Genomic DNA, 27,563 nt, shown 5'->3' with positions numbered 1-27,563 from the left:
CTATTAAAGTGACTTTTTGGCTTTGCATCGGCTTGTCCCGCTGTATGAATCATGTCCACATAAATACAGACCGGAATAGACGGGAGGAGCAGGAGGCACAGGAGGGCACTTTTGTTGAATGTTGATTCACGGGTTTGTTTTGAGCTGCTTTTTGTGAGGGAAGGCAGAACACAGAGGTGAGGGCGTTGTTCTCCAAAGTGAGGGGCCCGGGTGAAATCTATTTTTCTCGCTCGATACACATCGTTTCTAAAAGGTTTTGGGTTAAAGGAAAGACAAATGCTGGTCAGCAGCGGGGGCGAGGGCTTGTTTTGTTTTAAATCCAGCATAAATTCCATGTTTCTCCCCGACTTCTTTAAATATTCCAGCTTTAAATAGATGGGACCAGATGACATAAATAAGAAAGTTCCAAAAAAAAACTTTTGTTTCATCAGGCCAGACGCTGATGGAGCTAAATGTTTTCTAGACGATTCATTTTTCATATTTTATGAGCTTTCTTCCATTTTTATATTTGCCCACAGCAGAATGTAGCATTGGTTATTACCTCAACACTTTCAATGTCGTCGTGATTCTTCCCTGGTTGTGAAACTTTTGATTTATGTTTTGGACTTTTCTACATTTGTGTTTTTGGATGGACCTACTGTGTTTGATTGTCAGCCATCCCTGTTTGTCTCCGCCTCAAGGTTTCTTACTTTATAGTGATCCCTTGCGTTGAGTCATTTCCTCTTTTATTTTGACATTCCTGTGTCACTTCCTCTTGCTGTTCCCCACCTCCTTTACCTGCACCCACTTCCTAATGCATCCCACCTGCGTCTCCTTGTCTCTCCTCCTTCCTGTCAGTTTGTCTCTTTGTGTCTCTGGCTGTGCTCTCCACCTGTTTCACTTTTCCACTGACTGTGAGTCTGTTTGTTTGTCTAATATGTATTTGGTGCAATATTTAAAAACAATTCTTAACTGGTTTAAAGGCAATTGTTTTGCCATGGCAGTTGTACGACATGAACACACAATTGCCAAAAAGGAGCAAAAACACCAACAAAAAGTGTTTCTGTTTGTGTTGAGAAACGTTTAACAAGTTGCCAACAAAGGTTAATTTGTCGACCGACAATAGCCAAACGGGTGTGAGAAGTGAAATACTGGTCAAAACTTTGAATGTGGCCAGGGGCATTTTAATTAACAGAAGAGAAATTGTCCCCAAGGTCCATTTAATATACAAGAGCAGTTTTTTTTTTTTTCTTTTTCACTGAGGACAAAGCAGAAACTGGCTTGATATTTGCCAGATAACCTGCTTAAGCATGAAATATGCAGGATAGAATCAACTTTCCCATCAGCGCTGAACATAATGAATTAATACATCCCTGTCAAATTGCTTCTTAAAGTATTCATTTTCAAAACAGCTTTTTATCTCACCTCAAAATGGACCACGTGTCGTGCATTCATCGACTCTTGTCTTTACAAGGACGTCTCCTCCGCGCAATAAGCTTTCATTAATCACGTCTCGCTGCAAAAAAAAAAAAAAACAACAGCTCTTTCCGTTCGTTTGTTTCACGCCCTCACAGCAAAGTGTCACGGTGAAGATGTGAATCGAGAAAAGAGAGAAAACGGTGAAGTTAGAGGCGGGGAGACAAAAAAGACGGAGGTGAACTCCGCCGCCGGGATGGAGAGGGGGCGGTTAAAGAGATTGTCTTTAGAAAATAGGCGGGTCTCTGTCGTCAGCGAGCGGAGAGGGAAGTGTGGGTCACCTTTCACCTCGAGCCAGTTTGTTCCCAGCATAGTTGTGGGAGAGCTGGGGGGACATGTCTGTTATGACAGCCAGACAGGGAGACATGTGAGCAGCTGCTGCACAGATGCACTTGTCCACATTAACGTTATTGTGTATGTTGATAAGACCTTGTTTAATATGTGCATTATATGTGTCATATGTCATCTGTTTGCTGCTGCAGGCTGCATTGAGTTCATAAATTTTTTTTAATGTGCTGCTCGAAAATAATATTTGTCTTCCTGTTTATCCAATGGTTGCCCACTAAAATACATGAATTACTCTCTACTACTGTGGAATCAGATAGAGAATAATTAAAAGAGTAATTAATGCTTTATGTACTAATTTCTAATAATAACAAGGAAATTGTTATTATCTCATATTATGCAGGAAGTGAAAAAAAGGGTCAAGTTATACTGTCGGTGCAATGGACAATTTATTTTTGCCTGCACGAAGCAAATTATACAATTTAAAAACACGGAATACACTAGTTAAGATTTATGGGGAGAGAAATCTGCATTACTGTGTGAGTACAGAAGAGGCAAAGTACCAGCCCAGGATGTGATACTGTGTATGGACTGGTGGTACTGGCCATGCTGCTCTTCTAGCCTGGCCACAATAAAACACAACGCTGATAATATCTGTCACATGTTGTCTATAGCTGAAGTTTGTGCGTTGATTCGACACCCATACAAACTTCCAGTTGGCCCTCATGCCCCGTATGGAAGCGCCTCAATTCTTCAGGTTTCTCCCCTTCATTAAAACCCTCCCGACAATGTGTACAAAACAAGAGTAATAAAAGTATTTTTCTTCTGGAACCCATCTCCGTATTTGTTTTTAAAATGACAAAGTCGAACCTACTGTCGGGGCAAAAAAAAACAAAAACAAACACGAGACACTGGAGATTTTCTCTGATGTGAAATTGTCCTCGTGCGCGAGCATGAAACAGAGCCGTGTTTGTGGCGTGACAAATAAGGAGGAGGTGGATAAACTGGTGCTTAAGTGTGTGTTTAACCTCCCCATTGACTGAAGTGGCAGAGAGCCAGAACACATGTTGGCTGCGGGGAAAAAAAGAGGCAGCTGCGGATGCAGGCTCGGGAGTCAAAACAGATCCGACAGCGATTGGTTCTATGTGGTTTCCTCAGATACGTCTAACAACAGTATTAGAGGTCATACCGCTTGACCAGTACGACTACGTTTACCCACTAGCCATATATTAAAGCTTATAAAGAGATCGATAGATACTTAACCAATCATTTGGACATAATGTCAACCCACGCACATACCAGTGCTCCTCCTTCCCTCTCCAGCTCCTGCTTCTCCCCCTGCTGACTCATTCCCGGGAGGCCTAAATCAATTACCACCATAGCTCTGCCAGCCAGCGGAGGGACAGGAGCGTTTCGGCCTGGGCTCGGCTAATTCTGGTACCAAGGGGCCCGTCGGATGTCGATAGATGTGCCTTGTGCGGGAGGCTGAGATGGCTTCATTATTTCAGCTGCTTTTATGTGATGCTCCCTAACTGCTGAAAAAGTGTCAGAAACAGTTGTCTGAGAGTCCTTTCACACGCGAGGCTTTGTTTCTTCTCCATTTGCATTTAAAAAAGCGAGACTCAAAAAACGCCATCAGTTGTTGCCGTGCACAGATTTCGCTGGCACCTCGAAAAAGTGATCAGCGACGTCTCACCACTCTTCTCTCAGAAGAGTCCATCACCGAGCATTCATTCTTGCCAAGAGTCAGTAATAATGACTGAGCTTATGCAGATTTTTAAGAGCCGCCTTGACAGCGATTTCCACCAGCTATTCATCCGGTCGCAAAGACACATGCTCCTGTCTCCTCGGATCACCTGTGAGGCAAACGTGCTGTCGCCGCGCCGGCTGCGTCAATTTGAACACATTCAGCTTGCCTCTGTTGTCAGCCGGCTGAAAAAAAAAATGGTGGGAGGTGATAACATTTCAACGCTATCAGGTATAAAAGGACTCACGCAGCCACGTTAGACACTGATCCGTTCCCTGCGAGTACCCACGTGAACCCCGAGGCTCAAGCTGTGGGCCACGCGGGAGGAGGAGGAGGAGAACCTAGACAATATCATCGCAGCAACACTTGCCAGGGACGTGATGGTAATGGTGTTAGCATGCTGGGGGGGGCTGCGTGTTTTCTTGCAGACATCAAGAGGCATAGCATTTACGTTTGAGCAACCGTGTGCTGTAAAACTGAGAGATTATTATATTTATGTCATCACGTATCTACATAACTGGAGAAACACGCCAATTATCCACACCAGCACCGGCTCTTTCCACCTGGGAGCTGTTGAGTTGAACCACCGTGACACTCTGCGGCTGACGGCTGAGCATGCGCGGGTTAAAAGCTCGGCCCAAGGGCGTTCACCAAATAGTCACCGAGGGGAAAGGGAGCATTCAAACCGCCTCCCCTCTCCCGGGGATGAAATGTGTGTCACAAATCTGCAGTGCCTCTATTTTCTGTCCTCCTCCTCCTCCTCCTCCTCCTCCTCCTCCTCTTCTTCCCTTTTGTTTCCATAATTGAAACCTCAGAGACTTGTCTCCGAGGGACTGGACAAGCCTCTGTGCATTTCCTGTCTTGTTCAAGTCTTCAGTTGATTGATGGGCTAAGTAATGGCCCCCCACACCGACAGGCAAGGGGCACCTGCCGCCTGCAGATGGCCCCATCATCTCCTGCAGTAGCCAGTTAGCAGGGGCTCGGGATTCTGTTTCTCAAGCTTAGTGCTCAGCACGTGATAGTGGAAACGAGAGAGGATTTTACAGCCTACATAGGTCCCCTGTTCTTTTACCGACTTATTAGCCATGTAAATCCAAGATTATGACATAGTGATGACTTCAGTCCGTCTGACCCCGTCACAAATTCTAACAACTGTGTTGGAAGGTGCTCAGCTGTTCAGCGGAACAAAGAGAACATCCAACACAGCCTTCTTCTGAATCTGGAGGTGATCGGCTGCCCGTAAATGAGTCAGGGCTGAGGAACCTGTTGAGTTCCTCCCTGTTCTTCCCTCTGTTGTATCTTTGATGTGTCATGTGGGCGGAAAATGTCCTCTAAAAAACTCTGAAATTGCAATCAGTGGAGGTTTGCTCTCTGCTGACTAATGGGTCAAGGACTCAAATATTTAGCCTTGTAAGAAACTGTCCAGGTTCATCTACTGGAATTGAGCTGCACTTGGTCCTCTATCTGTCAGTCAGACGGGCATGATCCTTACCTGCGTGGTAAAAAGAAGTAAAATGGACTGATTGTTTCCCTCTCTCTCTCTCTCTCTCTCCCCCTCCTAGCTATCGGCGAGCCGGTGAGGCTGGATTGGTACAACCCCCAGGGCGAGCGCATCGTCCAGTCCAAGCGGATGGCGCTGCACACGGAGACGTCGCGGTCCAGGCTCATCATTTACAACGCCATCATCGAGGATGCCGGGATCTACCGCTGCCAGGCCACGGACGCCAGCGGTCACACCGAGGAGGCCTCGGTCGTGCTGGAGATCTACCGTAAGCTCATGTTCCCATCCTCACTGTCCTAGCTCTAACTGTGCACGTGTGTATTTTAGATCCATGCAGCCTTTGACCTTATTTGTGAGCTTGTGAGCTTGTGTGTGCCACTCATGTTTGTGATTAGAGCACAAGGACAGTGAGTGATAGCATAGGATCCTGCCAGCTTTAATGAGAGATGTTGCACTGAGGCCCACTTGCCCTGCTGACCCGTCACTATTGCCCAGGCAAAAACCGGAGTGTGAGGAGGCCAGGGAGGCTCGGTGGACACAGAGTCGGGCCCATCGCAGGTTCCATCCTCAGGGCGAGCAGTAATTTAACTGCTGTTTGCCTCATTTAAAGTGTCCTTGAGCATGACATCCAGCTTGTCTCCAACCTAATCACTGCTGCGATTGCCTTGGAAAAGAATACGGAAACATAGGGCCAGAATTGCAGTAGCGATCATTAACACTGAGGTAATGTCCTCGTTACATATTTAACAACCTGGAGGGAGTTATATTCTGGGATAGAAAAAAAACAATCATAACAGAAATAGGCGAAAAACCCGACATTACTTTTAATAATTTAGATTAAATTTATATTTGGGGGAATTGCAGGGGAAAAGAGATAAATGCATTTTGTTTTTTAGGAGTTATTATAACCTTTGTTTGATTGGAGTTTGACTATTATAAGTGAGAAGCTACTGCAGAATGTCTGGGATATATATATATAATTTAAGAGCTGCACAGACAAACCCTCCAGTCTGTTTTTTTTTTTTAAATCTTTGCTCAAGCTCTGTATCTTTATAAAGGGCACCTTTCCGAATACTTACACTTTCTGCTCTCAGGCATCATGGCGACAGGAAATGGATTAACGTTCCAATGCATGCAACAGACACGTGCGGAGATTACATAAGAAGCGAATGAATCGGGAGTAACCCGAGCTTCCAGATACACGGGGAGTCTTCCCCGAGTTTAACTGCAGAGAACGTCTCCGTAGAGGGATTTGATTACAGGAGGCAGACACACACTGGAAACCATCACCTGCTGTGTGGTTGCCTTTTCCCTCCTCTCCCGGCGAATCATTAAGGGAGACATCACCGCCTCAATCCCACCTGACACCGCTCAGCCCCTCGCCTCATTCGCCGCATAACCAGCGCCCCGAGAACCCCTGTTTCCACGGTAACCAGGCGTCACTCACCCGGGCCTGAGCAGCATGCGGATGGAAACCCGCCCAAAGCCCCCGGCAAACCATTGTGCCAGCGCACAGCCGGAGCAGGCGAGGACTCCTCAGGCAGCGCACGGTGCCTGTGCACTAGAACATGTTGTTGTACATGAAACTCCCGACCCGCGGGAGGCCCAGTGTCGACACCCGCTCGCGAGTCGCTGACATCTCTGTGATAGCCTGTAATGATCGTGCCAAGCCGAGTGGCGGATCAGCTCTGAATCCAAATTAGAGGACTTGCATGGTGCAAACATACAAATGCTGCTGTCAAGGTTGTTGTTTTTTTTAAGCCCAGCAGCCTTGCTGGCTCTGCCGATGGCAGCACCAATCAGCCCGGCACAAAGTTTGTACTGGAATTTGTGGTGTCCAGAGGATGAATCCTTTAGGACCACCAACACAACACTTTTTGCTTATGTTTTAATTAATTGGCCATGTTTCCTCGGAGGGTTTCCCCTAGAGCCACCATGCGTATCATATTCGTGGGTTTGAGCAAAGACGAAAGGGAACACTTGCGAGTGTTGACAAAAGCCAAAATAGCTTTAAATGACCTGCTGTATAATGTCACCTGAGCAGCCATGGCAAAGCTGGCCAGGAGAGTGCCTGCACCACTTCCTATCTCCTCAGTTCATTAATGGACGAAGCAATAAGCCACTTTTCCAAAACCAGCAATGTTTTTACAGTAAAGACGGAAAATCTGCGTCCCAGTTGAGAGACTGCCAGGGACGCTGTCTTGTAAACGAGTCACAGTAATCCCTGCATTGATGTGTAGACAAGCAACAGGAGAGAAAAACCGTACCGAGCCCGTTCTCGATCCGAGCGGGCGGCAGTCACCCTGGAGAACTTGTCTCCCTCACTGATTCCCGTGTAGAGCAGTGTGACAACAACAGAGGCAGGAAACGGATACAAAACGGGAGGAACAAGCGACTCCAGAAGTGTTTCAACCTGAGAGAGAGAGAGGGAAGAGTTTGAAGATAAAAAAAAACACAAGTGTGTGTGTGTGTGTGTGGGGGGGGGATTAATAAGAAACCAACAGAGTGAACGACAAAACACGCACAGGCATCCTTGAAGTTAATGGAGACACTGAGATGCCAGACACGTTCACAGGCGGGGGGGTGCGGTCGGGAAGAGAAAGCTCATTTTAGGAAGCAGCCTGGCATAAATCAGCCCCGGTGAAATGCTAATGGCGCGGCCTTGCTAACGGAAAGGGACTGATAGGGGAGCTGTTGTTGATTTATTCATACCTCCACGATGCAGCGTGCCGACGGTGGCAGGTGGTTGCGGCGGCCGGCAGTGCCAGAAAACCGGCGCTCATCAAAGTCGGCTATCCGGAACCAGGGTGCTATGGAGGGGGACGGTGTGCCGCTTGTGGAGAGAAGAGCCGGTCCAAGAACAGCGTTTTCGATAAAAGCAACTTGTCAAAACACCAAATGTTTGTGGAGGAGATGGGACGCCGCCTCAAACGGTCAACGGGAATCTGTTACCGATGAAACCAGGAGAGAGTGAATCAAAGGCCGCCTCTGTTGTCGTCTAATTCTCCAAAATAAGTTGAGGAATATCTCGGCTCGCTGTTTGTCCTTTTTATGTTGCTGTCCTGGGTATGATTGGCAGCGAGTGGAATGGCCGTCCTCCTGTCTTCCCTCGTGGTTTCATTAGAATCGCCTTATCTGCGTCCCAGTCTCAGAGCGGGATTAGCTTTGAATATGCGAGGGAATCCATTTCCAGTGCGTACATTGTCTCGTGTGCCTGTTTCCAAACACGAGAAATCTGGACTGCAGATCATTGCCTCACATGAACGTAATGCTCACCCATTATGAACTCCACTTTTACTCTGGTTTAACTGTGCAATATTCATTCTTTCTGTGCAATTATTGTCCATATTGTTCTTTTTCATAAACTTTATATATAAGTTGTTATTCCACTCGTATCTTTATATTCATTACACTTAAGTATTTCATGTTAGTTATTACATACTGATGCAAATTTCCCCATATCTGGACTAATAAAGGATCATCTTCTTTTATCTTGATATTGTTATCTTCAACCATTTACCCGTATGTCTCTTTCTTTTCTTTCTAATTTTTGGATTCAAACCGAACAGAAAATTGGACTGACATGCCTTTATAAGAATACTTTTCCACCACTCCCACCCTGTCTCAGTGAACAGGATAGCATTAGGAGCACTGCAGTTTTATTTTTCTATTTTTTCACGTTTCCCCTTTTGATGTTCAGACCTGCAATAAATGTGTCTGCTTTTAATAACCGGGGACCCCAAAAAAAAAAAAGTGCTCAATCTCCATCTCGTTTGATCTTGGCAGAGAGGCTGACGTTCCAGGATGTTCAGTCACCACAGGAGTTCCGCCACGGCGACACGGCGGAGGTGGTGTGTGATGTCATTAGCTCACCGGTGCCTGTGGTGGTGTGGTACTACCAGGATAAGGAAATCACAGAGGAACACCGCAGTAAGTCTTCATGACCTTCTTTCATACTCAAGTGATTATAATTTTTTGTGGGAGGTCAATGGGCACAAAATTCATTTCCGAATAATTTGAATTCTCTTGCAAATACCACTAAACTTGTTGTAGAGGGAAAAAATGTGTTCTTGTTCTTTAGTTCCCTCATTTCTAGATTCTATTCGATTTTGGTTATTTACTCTGTCCTGAATATTTCATGCTATCGAGACAAACCTTTGTGTCACGGAAGAAACTGATTGCATTTATTCCGGAAGCTGATTAATCATAGTAAAAAAGTTCTCGAGTAAAATAATTATATTTTGAATGTAAACCCTCCAAATGCACTCGATTATCGAGAGGAAAAAGCTGAATGCTCTCGAGTCCCATTCTCGCTTTCTCTCACTGAATAGATGTGCTAATGTGCCGAGAATACTGTTCTCTAGGAAATGCTGCCCCCCCCCCCCTTTTTGTGTGCGTCTTTCACAATAAGACAAGGATATCGAATGCTATGAATAGAAACCCCATCGGCCCGGGAGGAGGGGTATGTTACTTGGCAAGGAGCCGTGTTAACCGGCGACTGAGAGGATGGATTAAGGGGCAGTCGGACGGGGACACTCCAACACGTAGCCTCACAAGGATGACGAGTGGAACCAACCACTGAAAAAAAAAGTAGCTTTAATAGTTTTATACGTGAGGAGGAGCGAGGATAAATTCACTTTTAATGGTATTATTCTCGGGGAGGTGCAATAGCAGGAGCCAGTGGACTCGGACTCATTATTTCCTCTCCTCCTCCTCCTCCTCCCTCCCTGATTTATAACTCACGGCACCACCTCCCCTTCCTCCTCCCCGACAAACTGCACGCCCGGGCACTGATTGGAAAGAGTGACCCCGCGAATCTGTCACGTTTTTTTTTAATTGAAATTCAACTCTTCAGTCCGACGGTAACGATGAGACATGGAGGAGATGTTTAAAATAAATATATAAAATATTCTCTAATTACGATGCAGGGTTATAAATATCCTCGCTGGAGAGGAATTAGATGGTGGGCTCATCTCTCCCCGCCAGTCGCACAGTGGCCACAATGGGGGCGAGTGGAGTCGATTTGGAACTGTAATTGCGTGGGTGTTTATCTGTGTGCGAGCTATATCGGGTAAATGTGCCGAGGTGAAGATTGACAATTGGCAATTTTTCCTAACTTGCTTATCTCACCTCTCTCTCTCTCTCTCTTTTCCATCGTTCACTCTTCTCCCCTTCTTCCTCACTCGTGTTTTTTTTTCCCCATCTCTTTTTCCCCGCGAAGACAAGTTCCAGGTGCTGGCGAACAACAACCTGCAGATCCACCAGGTGAACAAGGCCGACGAGGGCGTGTACCGCTGCGAGGCGAGCGTGGAGGCCCGGGGCGAGATCGACTTCGTGGACATCGCTGTGGTGGTCAACGGTGAGTTACCGTTTGAGTCACTGCGTCAAGCCTCGTGATGACGAGGACAAGGAGGAGCCCTTTATCACCCTGAAAAGTGGATGTGTTGGAAATGAGTTAAAAATGAGTTTAATACAGACTGTACCAAGAGAAAATACAACAATAAAAGAAAGATAATAAAATGAATATAAGCAGCACTGACATTTTAAACAAATAATAATGATAAAACAACTAAATGTTCAAACCATAGAATTTGAAGTACCTAAATAGGTGAAATATGTTATATATGTTTAAAACGTAAACTTGGTTTCAAGAGAAAATGTAGACTCCACGGGTTAGTTCGCCAAATTATACAAATGCTCATTTGAAATAACATGAAAAAAAAGAGCGAGTGGCTTATATGTGATCCTCTACCCCCTGACTTGAGTAAGTATAGAAACAACTGAAATAAATATAGACCTACATATATTGACGTATGAAAGAAGAAATTCCAAATATTGAAATTTGAGAGCGTCCAATTACATCAAGGTCTGAACGAGCCAGTTGCATCATAATGGGCCAAACCATCATCTTCTTGCTGCTGGTTTCTGTGGCAAATTCGGAACATGGCTTGTTTCTTGTCAGTAACCGGTTTGGTTTCCAGGTCACCGTCACCAAGCGCCAATCAAAACCAAAACCAGCTGAGAACTGAAGCTACTGTACGAACAGGTCACATGACGCAACAGCCTCTGTTTAGATTCCAAGCAGACACGTTGTCAGCAGATTAGCACGCGGGAGGGGACTGGCTATCATCTGCACACACAGGTTTTCCCTGTTGTTGTTGTTTGTCGTCGTTGAACCCCACTCATTCTCCTGCAGTGCGTTCAAGCCAGGTGGGTTTGTCTGAATGGAGACAGGAGCAGCTTCTAGAAACAAATCAATGGTTTCATCAAAGAGCAATTATCGATCAACCTGTATTTCCTTCAGTAATAGCCTCTTGATGTGTGCTGTCAGTTTGTTGATGACCGCTGTCAGGAGACTGCTACAGCACGAAGACGACACATTTCACGGCTTGTTTACACGTGTTGTCATCATCTGAAATGTCAAGTCGGGGATTCCGATGGTGAACTGAGCCGGAAACTCAGTTTGAGTGTTCGGCTGCGACAGGTTCCGCTCCCCTGCCTCAGACGAGTTCATCACCGGCTCACTTATCGCAGGTCTGCTCTCTCTCTCTGCCGTCATTTGTGTGATCTCCTTCTTCTCTCTATTCTTTAGCGGGATTGAATTATTCAATTAGCGATCGGCTCCGGGGGCGCCGTGGCCCAAAAATCGAAGGATGTCATTTTAATTTTCTCATTTGTCCTCATTTGGAGCGAGTCACCTGAGACCGCCGGAGTGATTGAAATGTGATTTCTCCGAGGCCACGGGCGTCTCGGGCAATATTGTCTCTGCCTATGTAGTCCTCTCCCACCTAATGTAAAAGCAGAGAGCGGCCCCTCTGCCCCAAAAAATATGAATTGCAATAAATTTAGCTCACCACTTACCTCACTCCTGAGAAGATCCAATAAGCCCGCTCAATGAGGCGCGGCCTGTTATTGCAGGGACGCGACACTTGCCGTGTGGCGCCCGAGGCGAGGGCAGTCGGGGCGTCCTGAGGGACCCACACCCTGACGGAGACGCACAGTGAGCTTCACACTGCCTCAAGGACTCACTCTGTCGATCCCTAAAGACCCTCACACTCAGACGTGCCCGTTAGTCGAGGCTGAAGGAGACAAATATGTTGATACATACTTTCACGGTAGATTTTATAGTTGAAATATTTGAAGCTCATAGATCAGACTTCATATAGGTAATGAATGTGGACGTCTGACGTGGTGCCACGAAGCAAAGGGACATTTGTTTCTGTAGAGAGTGCACTTTTCTTTTCTTTTTTAATCAAAGAACCGTATCTCTTAAATCTGTCCTCTTTGTACGCTCCGTGGACTGAGGGTCTTTCACTTCAGTGTTTTTGTTCCTCTGTCCCTCAACTTGAATTATTTGGGCTTCCACTAATAGCTCCCCTTGGCGTCGTCTGCAGACTTTTTATTTCAGAAAATAAAGAACTGCTCGGTGCTCCCACGCGGCAGAATACAATTTCATCTAGCGAGTAAACTAGATATAAATATCAACATAGGACTTGATCAGTTGAATCACTAATGACTGCTTGTGTTGCTGCTTAGCTATGTTGTAATCCAACAACTTTAATTTACAATTTCAATTTTTGCATAAAAGAAAAACAACCTGAGAGAAAAATCCAGAAATAAACAAGTTAAATGAAATCAAAAGACATGTCTTCACTTAGCTGAAGTGGGAAAAATGAAGATGCAATACATTGCAATTGAAACAGACTTGGTGAATAAATCATGATGTACAAGCTTCAGCTACACAGAGGAGATAAATCAATAGGAGCTGACACATTGCTTGATTTAATACACCACACACACACACACACACACACAAATTACATATTTCAACCAGTGTTTGACTGGTTCTCTCTTAATCTGACCATGTTGTTGCATCCTCTTCTTACTGGTACTTATAAAAGTGGGAGTTGTGCTTTCTATTGTAGATCCTTCGGAAAATCAGTTAAAATTGATAAAAAGTGTGGTTGGAAAGTTAAATTGCAAATAGGCAATTGTTTTTTACAGCCTGTTACTCTGACCTCAATATTCCCAAAAATCAATAACTGCACGTTCCTTTTTTTTCTTTGGCAGTACTCAAATCTCCTAGGACCAAATTTTGGAAGTTTATTGAGCTACTTTATCAAAGAGGCAGTTGTTTCTGAGGTCAGCCGCCATCCGGTGGCCCAGAGGAGCTCTTGGTTATGAGTCTGTCCTAAAGGAAAGGACAGGGAGCTGGTTTGAAGGTGACCGAGATTGAGATGACACTTCTGTAAATGCCACCTACTGTCGTGGGGCAGGTAAATATGAGCCGCCCGCGTCTGCCAGGAGAAGTCGAGTCTATGTTTAGTCATCCACTCTGCACCTTGTGATCAAGCTCAGAGACTTGTTTTCTGAACGATATATATGAAGTGGTGGATGTTGCCGGGTGCAAAGTGCCCCCCCCCCAGTACCTGTTTTTGTTTTCATCAGACTAGATCACAACCTTTTGCAGCGGCAGCCCCTTTGGTCTCGGGAGTCTCCCCGAGGTGTTGTTCTCGGCGCGCCTCGGCCTGTGATGTTCAGGAAAAAGGCCATAAACACCCCCGACCTATAGGTTCACCCATTTGCATAAGCAACCCTCGTGAGGATCCGATAAACCGAATGTTTCTGACCTGGAGCTAGAGGTGCACACGATGAATTTTTATCTCGTTTGCGCTCTACGCTGCCAACTTTACTTTTAAGTGGCGTGTCCCTTCCGGATTATTCCCCCTTCTGCGGTTTGCGATTGCATGGGCAAGGTGGAGCAAGAGTAGTGATCTCCACAGAGGCCACAAGTGAGAGCGGTGTATAAAGTATCGACGACAACCCGGACCAGTCAAACAACACAAAGGCCCCCGAGCGCAAGCAGATAGCGATGGTGTAGATTGCCAGGAGGCTCAATGAGAGTTGCAGACTGTCCGCTTACATGTTTTATCAATCAGCTGCGGACAGGGAACTGTCCTCTGTTGTGGTCCCTCGGGGGGGAAGCAGCGCTGAGGTAAGGCTCTTTGTCTCTCTCCCCTGGATAAAGACAGGGGAGGAAGAATACACTGATAAACTTGCATTATCTCCTGGGGTCGTGAATGGAGCACTTTAGCTCCTTTGTGCCAAAGTCAGCCCGGACATTGATCCTTGTCCTTGTAGCAGAGGTGAACACAACAGGGAGGAGGATGTCCCAGCTTTGTTAAAGTTCGGGCTGGTCTGTGAAAAGTTTGTCATTGTCGTTTTGGTCGGAGTACAGGATAAAAGAGGTTCCTCCCATTTCATATATGTCATATATATCATTTCATTCAGTTTAATGCTATTGTTTCCTCCGTAAACGAGTCATTATGTTGGCGTTTTGGAAAGAAAAGTTATAATTGAATCCATTACCTTAGTAAACATATAAATATTCTTCAAAATGTCATGTAATCGTCCTTGAAAATATGAATATCCAGCTAAAAACTTTATATAGACCATGCAAGCGAATACACATACACAAGCATTGCATTTATGTAACAGACACCTGAGTGAGAAAATAGCCCTCAGTCTAACAGATAGATGACGCCTGCAGTTCCAGGTATCCCGCGGGTGAGTTTAAGAAGCCCCCGGGTGAACCTCGGAGCGCTAAGCCAACTCCACTCTAAAGACGCAATTAGCAGAAGAGTCTTGTTTGCTCGGGAATAAGAGGAAAAAAAGAGTCGGGGAAAGTCCGATACTTTTTACCTGTTGTTGTGAAGTGTCTGTTCTGCTTACTCCAGCAACCCGTGAGCAGTCATCGCTATAGACACGGTTTGTCGGCAAATAGCTGTAACTGTAGGAAATAAAAAACTCCCCCAATGAAGTAATAAATATTCATGGGCCTGTTGATAAAAGAGCGGTTTCACTCGCCGCTGACCAGCTGCAGCTCCCTGTCCCCAGTGTGTCATCAAAGCCGACCGGGGGTTGAGGATGATGGTGCATCAAGGAGCACAGCGACCACTGCATGGCTAATCCACCTCAGGGACAATCCCACGCACACCAAAGCTAAAATCTAAAAAAAGTTGGTCTCCCGATGCAGCATCTGACAAGCAATCGAAGAACCCTTTGAAAAGATCCTGGCTTTTGCCTCAAACTCCCCATGCTAGTGTAAAAACGTGCAAATAAAAATATACTATTCCTTAAAATGAGCTTAAAGGCCAGGCTGGAAAATAATGGTACGCAATTACTCAGTCTCAATTTACTACAACCTGTCCAACTGAAGTGATTTGACCTCAATTTCAATGGATTCAAACTGTAAGTGGAGGTGTGTGTTTAAGTGTTACATGAGGGCAACTCGTGTAATGGCACTTGTGATTTTAAAAAGCTGGCGGACAACACAAACTAAGCGAAATGTCACTTGTTAAATCAACTAATTATATCAGGTTTCCATTCCGGAAACATAACTGGAAGCCGACCAATACCCCTCGTATCAAATCCTTGTATTTTCTATCATCTGATTTCTCTAAATTGTGCTTATATATCAGCAAATGTTTAAAGCTGTTTTGACCGACCATTAATGCAACTTTTCTAAAGCAGTGACGTGATATTGACACAAATGGCAGGCAGCGATTGGCCAGCTGGCCACGGGAAAAAACAGAATGCCGAATGTGTCGAGTGATGGACTGTTTCTTGGCCTCGACTGGTTGCCAACCAACCTCGCAAAGATTCCCAGGGCGTCACTGGTCTCAGCCAAAAAAATGTCCAGCACATAACCTGCAGTAAAGCTTTTTTTTCTGCATATCTCACAACATATTTGTATCATTTCTGCAAAGTGTGAACAGGTCATACATGGGTTCAACATGCTGGTTCTCCCAGACTCCCAGTGTAAACATACAGGAGCTAAAGTAGAGTGCACGTACCAGATGTGGATGAAACCAGGCTAACTGTTCCCCTCCGTTTCCAGTCTTTATGCTAAGCTCAGCTAACCGCCGGTGGGCTTCACCTTCCTGAGATATCGCTCTTCTCTTCCGACTCCAGCAAATAATACCACGATGTCAAACAGCCGCTTTAATGCAGTGCAGTTTGATTATAATAGATTATAGCTTGCACACACTCCACCTTCTCACACATGCCAACCTTTCCGTTGGGATCCTCCAGCAGAGCCTAATAAGATCTGTCTCCTCTGTCTCGACGGCCGGCGAGCAACAGTAGGCAAATTTTGTGTGTCTCTATGGCAACCCGCGGCGATGCAAAACAGTGTTAACTTCCTGATCTCGCCCGGTAGCCTCCCGCCACACATCCACTTAATTGTCGGTTCGCTCACTCGCGCATTAAGACCTGCAATTTCCCCCCCCATCTCAGCTGTCAGTGGAAACTACCGCCTGTGTCCTTCAAGGTTTCGGGAAATGATTTAGCAGGGGCATCAATCACGGTGTGCTCAGAAAGAGACGAGGGAAACCTGTGTTCTCCGCTACGCTACGTTCCCCAATTATAAATCGGCTTTGATTCCAGTCCGCCTGCAAATGCAGAGGGCAAAACAAATCCTTAATGAGCACTCTGGGAGAAGGTCTTCCTTCAAAAACAGTCATGGACCGAATAGGTCGCGGGTGTAACACGGCGATAACATTTATTGTGGGTGAATGTGGGCAATCCGCAGAAAACTGCACGGTTACATGTGGAAATACTGTATATTTACAAACATCTCAATATCTCCACCCTCCCTCTGAAGTCTCGAAGGGGGTACGACTAGAACATGTAGAATTCATAAAGGCAGTCGCCAGGTTCTTTCTTTTTGAAGAGCTTAAGCACTGTTGCTGATTTGCTCTTTTGAAGCCTCCCCGCTTGACAGCGCGTCTCATTAACGGGGCTGTTTCAGCAAAGTTCACTGGTGTGGGGGTGCATCGCACAGGAGGAGAGCGGGGATCTATCGGCATGGGAATCAATGGTTATCGCGTGAGGCCCTGCTCTCATTCGCCGAGTCAGTGCTATTGGAAAGGACTCATCATGTTTGATTATTCTTTATCCTGGAAAAGCCTCGATGTGTGTGTCTCACTCAGGCCTGTGTTGATTTTTATGACAAAAAGTATTTGTTCATTTTCACACACAAGACAATAACTAAATAATCCGACACTGTGGAATCTAGTAATTTATCTTTTAAGAGAGACGACTCCGCAGTGTTGAGGTTCATTAGGTTTCTGGGATGATGATGTTTTGATGAGAATTGCCTATTCACTATTCCAAGTATGTAAAATGTCTTATTTTCTTCTTAGCGGCTTACTCTTTTTTCTTTCTCCAAGTCGTTGATGGATTTTAATGAGCCTTTAAGCCACATATCTTATTTAATTTTCATCTTTTCGCCAAGTTGTTAGCAGATCCACGTGAGTAAAAGTCCTCCAGGCGACACCGCTCGCAAATTCAATTCATTAACTTGCGTACAACCAATTATGTCAGTTTACAGTTTGGAAACACAAAGCGACTGAGCTGCGTCTTCCCACAAAGTGACCTCTTCTTCCTTTCATCCACGTTTTTTTCCTTTTAATCAGGAGAAAACAAATGGCGCTTGGTTATTATCCCCGTGCAGCTGCTGGTTTAATGTTAGTCAGTGCAAAAATCGGGGGAAATGGGCTTTAATTTCCAACTAAATTCTGCCAATATTTTAATCACATGCCATGTCCGGGACGAGCTCCTGTTTCTTTTTGTTTATTACGTTTTTAAATATTCAACTTTTTTCCTCATCTCAGGGAAATTGACTTTGTTAAAGCAGCAAATGGTCAAAGAGAGGAAGGAATACAAAAATAAGGCAACAGACTATGAACAAAATGAGGTGTACGCATATCCACCTTTCAAAGAGGGAGATAATTACAGTGGCACAGGATGCTTTATACTGCACAGTATAATTATAATTACACAGGTTTATCAGAGTAACCATGGAGTAATAGTGTAATTGGCACATATAAAATAGACAAGTGATGCGCATAGTGGCGAGGGGTGTGTATACATAATAATAATAATAATAATAATAATAATAATAATAATCATAATAATAATATAGTAGAGTGTGTGATTATGTAGCCTGAGATGAAGCAAACAGTGCCACATGATAACATTAACCCTAAACACCCTATTTTATTCAGTCACAACATCATCAGTGATTCTCATTACATGTATTCATATTGGGGACATCCAATCCCATCATCTTTCATTTTCTCTAGTTCACCCCCACTCCATTAGAAATGCAGCTCACTGCGAGACTTGGACCAAACGGTTGTTTTTGTGAGTCTGTGTGTTCAGCCTCAGCGTTGTGTGTTCAGGTGGTGGACTCATTTGATTTTTTGTTCTAGTTTTTTCCGAGTGTCACTGTCGTCACCTCCCCAGCGGACTCAATGTCCCGCCGACGCTCAATCACGCAGAGCGACCGGACAAGGCCACGGCAGAGCAGCCGCAGCGGGAGCGGGAGCGCAGCGCTGAGAAATGGACTGAGACGCCTGATAAACACGCTCGCTCTATGAAGCTGTCATTTCGCGAGTCAGTGCAGAGGCAGTCGGGGAAAAGGCCGGGGCCCGTCCTCTGCTCTCCTTTGAGCTGAATGACAAGATGACAGCCCTCAGCTGGTCGGGTGGCAGGGACAGGCTGCGTGTCCCTGACAGCTCTGAGCGTACACGGAGGAAAGAGTCATCAACGCCTCTGCTGCTCAACTTCACTGATGCTTGGAGACGATTTATACCAGGCTGCGCTGTTGTACTAATTTAACACAATTCAAGAGTATTTCAACCATGTTTATTATAAATTCTCACATTGAACTAGAGGGTGCAAAATAGTAAATTACAATAAAATAAATGTTATTTTCTCATTTAAAGTAAAAATAACTATTTTGACCTATGCCATGGACTGTATATAAAGATGGATGACATGGCAGCTTCCCAAAAGAAAAGCCAAATCATCTTGAGCGCCACCTGGTGGCTTGCTACAGTATAGGTCATACATTCTGCCTCCTCTATGTTGTGTGATGGGACATGGGCCAAACTAATAAGTCAAAGTGCAGGTTGAATCATTTTTACTCAAAGGTTTATGTCAGTCTAGGTTAAAAAAAATCGGCTGAAATGTTTTGATTGCAACTCTGCAGACTCTAAAACGCTGATGCAAAAAACTTGAAGTGGCAAGGTCCGGTTGAAAGACTTAATAATACAAATATAAACTGATTGATTGATATCATATACAACATTCTTTAATATAAATCTATTTCTCGTCATAAAGAAATATGACCATAGAGAGCGTTCCCAGTTTGAATTCGCAGGTTCTTGCAAACCGCGAACCTTAAATTCCCTGCGCTGACGCCTAATATCCCAAACTCAGACACGGCAGAGATTGGCCAAGAAAATCGGAGCATCGGCCGGAGCTCAAGCGTCTGACGGGGAACTGAATCGTCTGTTGACAAAGAAGAAAAGTGCCGCTCTCCACCGACAGTGAGGCTGTGTTTGATGTGTCGGAGCACATTTTCTCCGCTGGCATTGTTTATGTGGATTTAGCCGGGCATTTCAGAATCAGACAATAGCATTACGGTTTCCACATCGCTGTGCTCGGCTCCTTTTGTTGTTTTCTTACCAAAGCCGGGTCACAGTGTTACTTGGAATCCCCGTTGGATTACAGACAGCAGTCACATTTTCAGTGAGTGCTTACAGAACCACTTACGAGGCCAATTTATTCCATTTGAAAACGTCTACCCGTCACCACATTGTTTCAATAAGACTCGCGTTCCTTTTTTTCGGACACAATAATATTGTGGCTTTTAGTGTCGACTCATCTTCTTTACTCTCAGGGTTTAGTGAGGACGCTCCCGTCTCACTGTGTCTCTCTCTGTTTGTGTCTGCAGTCCCTCCGGTGCTCTCCGTGTTCCAGCAGACCTTCAACGCCACGGCGGACTACCAAGAATCCGTCACGTTGACTTGCATCACCTCTGGATCTCCGGACCCCGTGGTCACTTGGCACAGGTACGTTCCCCTGCCTCAAGTAGAGACATGTCTGTTCCTCTAGGTATGTCATATTTTGTATTCCTGTCAGTGGTAGAGGCAGCTCCCTGACATAACACTCGCCTGAAGCTCCGGATCTGCCTCCTCAGGTGTCCGGTAACATACTGGCCTCATCTGCATAGTGCACGCCCAGCGCCGAACATGACACGCCCCCTAACAAAGACAAGGCTGCGTTTAACATAGCAGAGTGTTTATTTAAATGTAAACACCCTGTTGTGATATGCCTTTAAGAAGGTCAATCTCGCACTTGATGTACACCTGATTTTACAGTCTCTGTCCTTTTAAATAAGTTAACACCAACTATTAACATGTTGTATCAAATAGTTTCATCCTTTTCGGAGACGTTAGCTAAAAACCAAGCGTTTCAGACGGAGGCTGAAGAGAGGAGCTTCAGCGACGGGCGGTACGAGGAAAGGGATGAGGTTTTTCCCGAACATGCACGTAAACCTTTTCAAGCAATAACCCAAATTATAACGACGAACCGTGGACACTCAAAGATGAAGTGGAGCAATATGCGCCCCCAAATATTGCACCCATTCCATCTTCTCTCTGCCGACCTTGCACATTTGTCCCAATAGTGTTGGTTTAGCACAGACTTCCCACGCTCATTTCCAACGAGTGATAAATTAGACCGCGGCAATAAAAAAAAAAGGTCTGGGCTAATAAAAACGTCTACAGGCTGCGAGTCGGTTTCTGGGGAACGTCTGTAGCCCAACAGGCCCATAACTATCGCCAATGCATTCATCTTTATTACCCGTGTGATGCGTGAACGTTTCCTCTCGAGAAAAATAAACGCACACATCCTGTATGTACAATTGTAATTTTGAGACATTGATAGTCCTCCCTTGCTCATTGCCCCTCGGCAGCCACACGATATTATCACATGCCACGTAGCGTCATAATCGTGACCAGCTATTTCCACCTGTGCGTCTTTTTACGACTTTATAGGTTCGGTTATATTTTCTTGTGGTTAATTCATCTTAACGCACCGTTATGATGTTTTTCTGAAATATATTATAGCCCACTTAGTGCAAATCAATGCTACTGCCGAGTAACTGCTGAGTGTAGCTGGACTTTCTTGAAGTAATCCATCACAGGAAACAGCTACTTAACTTTTGATTCGTGCTTTATTAAGTTCTACTTCGGCACTAAGTTGTGATAATCAAATCAACGGAGGTAGCATTATTGCAGTTTGTTACCTCGCGACACTGACGCCACTTTGACGAGTCACATGGTCGAGGAGAGACGTTGTTTCCACAGTGATTTATCTCGCACCTCAGGCTTTTCTCTGCTTTCTGTAAGTTCCTTGATCAATGCTGCATGGAAGTGAATGGAAATCAATGGCTGCCTGGAAGCAACTCTAGGAAAACACATTCACAAAAAAACAAATCCAGGTGCAATTTAAAAAATTGTTGCGGGTAAATTGGTTTTATCGGATAAAACACGCAAAGTATGGCAGCAAAAAGTATTGTACAGATACTAAAATGGTGGCTGGTAAAAAAAGCACATGCACATAGCTCTGAACAAAATACTCAGAGCAGCACTAAGGGGTGCTTTTAAAAGTCCACACCTTATCCTTACAAATTCGAGGTTGTTTTATTTGTGATAAGCCACCGCGGGGGGGATTTCCTGCTGACACAGTGACATTACAAAACATTTTGGGAGCATTACTCCCCAAAACGGGCGGGAGGCCGGCTAATTAAAAAATTTCTAGTTAGATTTTTTACTGCTAAACTTTGAGAAAGCATCGGAAATAATTGCACATGCTCACTGTGTGTCTGATTTATTGGTCCTGAAGCAGCGGGATGTCAGGGCCGCGTGTGCAACGTGTCGCGAGTGATACGGAAGGAGGCAGAATATCAGCGTCTAGCGAGGTCAGGACCGGATCCTTGTAAAACTCCTGAACACAACAAACTGGGAACTCTGCAGTGAGACTGTCGGTGGCGAACGCGACGCTCCCTTCGCACTTAACATTGTCTCCGGGACACAATGAGCGCTGACTCGTCTTTGTTTTGGAGCTTGACAGAGAAAGTCGATCGAAGCACAAACAACATTTAAAGACGCCGCACAGCAGGTAAACAACCTCGACGTCTCTAGTTTCCAGCCCAAACTGCAGACATGACGTTTACTCCGGGGGGGGGGGGGGGTGACTGCGAAGCAAAAAGTTCTACTCCCTTTATATGGAGCAGTTTATGCCATGAATTGTATGAATTGTATGAATTGTCTCAGCTGTAAATCGGGACAGTTCAACCCATTTCTACAGCATTAAATAACACATTAAATCCACTGCCACTGGAAAAATGTGCACCTGGACGCACACCAGTGTAATAAGAAATACCCGAAATTACAGAAAAAAAATGTATTGTTAAAAAATTGTACGTGAACATTCTTTTTTTAAACTTTGGTTCATGTCCCATCCATTAACATGGGTGGAGTTACAACTAACCCTAGGTCATTATGCCTTGCCTTCGGTTTGTCGTCTAAGTGCTGTTGAGACCTTAAGTCTGACTAAATGAATCATCCATGCATGTATGGTGGGTGTTACCAAAATTCCGGCGAAAAGAAAAATTTACTTTAGTCCCCCCCCTCACGTAAAATATAAAACAATCGTCCAGGAAGAATGTCTGCGTCTCACTTTCGAGGCCGACATCACCTGACCTGCACCGATCCTACGGTCTCCAGTGTCCACAGAGAAACCACACAGTGAGCTCTCCTCCATTTTCCCCGGTCCCTCCCTCCCTACGTGCCCGGTCCCAGACCACAGCGTTAAAAGAGCACCGCAACGAAAGAAAGGGCTCGGGCGCCAACAACAATCACAACCCAATTTATTCTTTCTTTTTGATGTCGCCTCTCCCAGTGATCTCCAGCCTCCCAGTTGCATTTTCTGTCATCCCCTGTGCATCATGGGTAATGGACTACCTGTCAGCAGTCAGTATAATGACATCCAGCGCTGTAGCCCTGTCCGTCCCAAAGATGAAGCCTCTCTTCATTTCCTCTTTGGCTCGCTCTAGTTATTACTTGGCTCTGGTGTTTCTTTCAGTTATCCTGCCTCCTGCTTTTGACTTTATCACACAGTGTGGTGCGGCCGGGCGGCGTGGATCTCGCCACACGGCCCCACCGCGTTTGTGGCGTTTGTGTCCGAGCCCTCGAAAATCTTCATATTTGCGGTCGCTAGAAATAACACGATTGTTTTGTTTTTCCTTCGCACAGCCCACACAGTGAGAGGCCACAGAGGGAAGTCCAAATGTAGTTAGAGGTTTGCATTATTCTAAGAATTTAATTCTCATCACTTTTGGAATTTAATCTGCACAATGGTTTATGACGTTTATAAAAAGCAGGGGCCAGTTTCAGGTTCAGTGTGTTAGTGTCTCTATCCAGTGACCAGGTAGGAATGGAAATGTTTTTCTATTCATACCTTATATTTCAGGGTTAAAGTAGTATCAGACTGAATTAATAATAAATGGCAAATGACAGCTCTATTTCTTCATATCTGTTTTTTGCAGAACTATAGTCTTTTTATTACTTCTATATTGTTATCCTTCTTTTAAACCCAGGTGAGGATACCTGTGCTTATCCAGCAATGTAGTATAGAGTGTAGACTTTAGTTGTGAAGGGAGGGGAGGACATTACTTATTTATTTTCTATCTTGATTTTGACATCTCAACTCAGGACTGTCAACTTTAGTTCCACTGGATCAATAAAGAAATGTAACTTTTTATAAGATTGAAAGAATATTTGTACTTTTTTTTTATGTTGCAGATTTAATGCTGTGTGGCAGTTTAACATTAACTCTGCAAAGTTGTAATACTTAACACTCATTAGCCCTTAAAGTGTAGCTCTACTTTTTCTTTCCTCCAACTCCCACAGCAACCTCTGGTTCAACGGTGGCTCGGGGCTCCACTATGTTCTGCAGCAAAAAAATAAAGAGCTTCCTGCTGTGGCTGGAAATGTGTTCGATGAGCGTTATGAGGACCCAACAAATAAAAAAAAAAAACATTGCGGTCGCAGGGCATAAAACCAAAATCAATTAGTGGGAAGATGTAAAAAAGACTCCGCTGAGGGGAAGTGCAGAGCCGGGTGATAATTCCCTGAACTACAAGTGACCCCTTCTACATTGTACATAATTATTTTCCCACAGACACGCGTCTTCAGAGGAGTTTAGAGATGTATTTCTATTTGAGTGAGTCGCCGCTTGATTCCGTTCCACAGATATTCGGTAATTGAGCTAATCCTTTTACTTTTAGCCTACATTGCAGATGGCATTAAAAGGCACCAATGCGTTTAAATCTGCGGAAGCATGGGAGAGAGAAAAGTCAAATTCCCCACAAATACTCTTTAACCTTACAGATTAGACGGCTGGTTAAGCAGCAGCAAATAAACAAACGGGGGAGGCGGCAAAACCGGCCTCACACCATTATGCTATGAAGCTTAAATATAGACATGGATCTATTAAGCAGTTGTGTGGTGTTGTTTTTTCTTCTGACTAATACCTCTAAAGGGTCTAATAAGAAAGACATTAAGTGAGGACTGTATTCCACGGCGCGCAGGAGTCCTTCTGTTAGTACAGGAACACAATCGAGCTCTGGCCGAGACTCAAAACCCTGACCGGGGAGGAGTAAGATCCTAATTTGTCTGAACGGCCGAGCCAGATAAGTCGTGGCGTGGCGACTGGGGAAATGGTGATGACACCCTGCCAACGATTCACCGAGACATAGTTATTGCAATTATGGTTTCACACGTCCATCCAAAATGCACTTTGATCAAGCTTGAAAGGGTTTTTGCGAAATGTCAAAGTCAAACTGTCTGCACTCAGCCCCGGTCGACGTCCAAAGTGCCAAATTATACATCATGATGTGCTTCAGTGTGAATATGGTGGACGTCACTGTCAGGGAGAAGTGAGTCGTCATATATTCTCATTCGTGACTGGTGCAACTGTGGTTTTTGGGGTTGTGCAGGAAAGGGCAGCAGCTGGAGCCGTCGGAGCACCACGTCTTCAACCGGCTGGAAGGCGGCCGCGGCATGTTGACCATCCACAACATCCGGCAAGGGGACGGGGGCGCCTACACCTGCAAGGCCACCAACAAGGCGGGGTCCCTGGACAGGGAGCTGTTCCTCAAAGTGTTCGGTAAGTGTCTCGTCTGGCCCCGGAGGGACGTTTCCAATCTGGAGACGAGGCAACGTAAACATCTCACAGCAGTGCTCGGTGGCGTAACCAAAGCAAAATAGATAACTAACCCTTTATGATGGAGCACTGCTAAGATAGAAGTTTCGTTATATTAAGCCATGGTTTGGGTTTTAAAAGAAAGTTTGCGGACCTTAATATTCATTGTAACAAAAATACATTGTTACAGAGGATATGGTTAAAACAACAAAGCGTCCAGCCAGTCAGATACAACAGCACTGCCCCAGACCACGAGAAGTGTTTTATATTTATCCATAAAGCTTTATTGTGGGTGCCTCCACAATTACATTTCATTTATTTCTAAACCTGTTTTCCTAAAGCAAACACAGTCCCCGCAGCCCCGCCACAATAAAAGCTGCATCGATATATTTCTCCCGGAAGGAAATATTTCATGTGTTGCTTCATAAATCAATAGCTGCACTCCTCATAAAGGGGAAAATGTATATTTAAATCTCTTGTGAAAAACCTGCTGGCTATTTCCTCACAGATCTGTGTGATGGCGCGGCTCGTGAAAATGTATGGAGATTTGTGCTCCAGTCATCAACTTCCTTTCAAGACGTGGGAAGCGCTTGTTCTTCAAAAATGCACATATAAATGAAGACGTTAAAAGGGGGGGGGAGTGGGCTGGCGGGGGGTCGGGGTGTTCTTTTTTTCACTGTGCACCGGGGGGGGAAACGCAGATGTAAGTTAGTTTTATTACCCTTGACGGCGCGGGGGCGGAGGAGAGCTGGCCGTTTAAGGCACAGGGTGTGAAGCGTGCAGGTGGGTGCTGCAAATTCACGTTTGGGAATTGCAGCTCGTTGCCTCATGCTGAACGCCACTCATGCTTTTTTCCCGCCATACTCGTTTTGGGCTTTTTTTTTTTTTTTTTTCTACATTCCTGAAACAGAAGAGCCGGAAAGCCTTGGCCTCCTTCTCTGACGGATACAGTTCGAAACAGCCCGTCTAACAAACTGATATTAACACAACTTGGCATTTACATTTTGCGCCCTCAGGCATTTATTGCATCATCGCATTCCCGTGGTTCTGACACTAATGTGCTGCTGTGGCAGAAATTCCACGTTCGCAAACGTAACAGGCGAGATTAGAGGGGGAAAGATGCACCGATGTCTTTTCACCCCTAATGTGCATGATGACATGATTATAGGTGATGAAACGAGCCGAGGCGACTGGCTCCTCGGCACAGAATGAAAGAGGGAAGATGTGAGAAAGGCAAATTATTCCTTGGAAGTTTTTTCCCCGCTCGTGCACTTGCCTCATGCTCACCTTCACAGGCGGGTGTAGAAACACACGAGCCCGTGTTTCCACAAGTGGGTTATCGGGGGCAATTAGTAGCTTCAAGCCACTTTCACATCGTGTGTGCGTGTCCGCTGCTGTCTGACCGCTCGGCAGAAGTTGCCAGGCCAGCCCCTTGAGCTGTAAATGCCAGTGTTGGTCTTCACAGCCACTATCAGTATTCAGGGATTATGTTCAGTCATCTTGCCTTTGGGGCTCTGATCATTCAGTGCCCAGAGGTGGGGGGGGGGGGGGGGGGGGGGGGCAAATATAGCCATTATATACACTGTCGGGGGGGGGGGACATGCTAGCAATGTGGCTCCAGGGAGGCTCTGTGGGTCGTCCTAGCCCGAAATGTCCCGACGATTACAGGATGGATTGCCGTGAGATTTGATGTTGACACCCCCGGTCTCGTGAGAACGAAGCGTTCCTGTCCCGACCCACAGTTACCACTAACTCACCCCTCTCCAGGGACATCCTCCGAGCAGCATAATTCCTCCATCGGGGGGGGGGGGGGGTTGTAATTCACACCGTCGTTTGATTTAATGCATCATTTACAGATTTGAAAAATAGCCACATTGCATGCCTGGGCCATGGTGCAGTTTCCTTAATTTCCTACCCTAAATCCAGAAAGTATTTAGAGCCCTTTATGTTTTTTGCGTAATTCATCATTTTATATGAAAGGGTCCCTTCTACCGATCAATCTATACTCGATAACCTATAGTGACAAAAGCACCGCAAATCTCCACCGTGATGCAGTTTGATAGCAGATACTTTATCGACAGTATCTGCGGCCGTAACAATAAATGTCAGGTTTTTTTGGTTCTCTCCATTGTGCAGCAACATTACAGGGGGAATATACGATGGGAGCCGTGATACAGTGAAGAAACCCATCAGAGGAAACAGAGATGCAGTCGTCGGTATCTCTGCAGCCGGCTGCAGCTCGCACTTTTAACTTCTCTGATAGGTAGTCCCCCAAATCTTCCTGTTAAACCCTCTAAGCTTAGAGGAGATTTAAAAAAAGAACCCGGGATGACTCGAGAGAATCTACGCCGACAACCCTGCGTTGTGGAGGTTGTCAGTCGCAGGGATATGAACATGACGCGGTGCCAAATATTACCATGGAGGGTTATTACTGTCCTTAAGTGTTAAATA

At 45.3% G+C, this 27,563-nt stretch overlaps 1 protein-coding gene across 1 annotated transcript in view; it reads left to right on the top strand.

The window, feature by feature from the left end:
- LOC133933204 (neural cell adhesion molecule 2-like) overlaps nt 1–27,563 on the top strand; it is a 231,797-nt gene that overhangs the window by 159,985 nt on the left and 44,249 nt on the right. The window contains 5 exon segments of the mRNA XM_062380147.1: nt 5,050–5,256; nt 8,775–8,918; nt 10,210–10,347; nt 19,795–19,912; nt 24,907–25,076. Of these exon segments, the coding sequence (XP_062236131.1) occupies nt 5,050–5,256; nt 8,775–8,918; nt 10,210–10,347; nt 19,795–19,912; nt 24,907–25,076 (777 nt within the window).

Source organism: Platichthys flesus, chromosome 22, assembly GCF_949316205.1.
Source record: "Platichthys flesus chromosome 22, fPlaFle2.1, whole genome shotgun sequence".
NCBI lineage: Eukaryota > Metazoa > Chordata > Actinopteri > Pleuronectiformes > Pleuronectidae > Platichthys > Platichthys flesus.
This window is presented reverse-complemented; position numbering and strand designations above follow the sequence as displayed.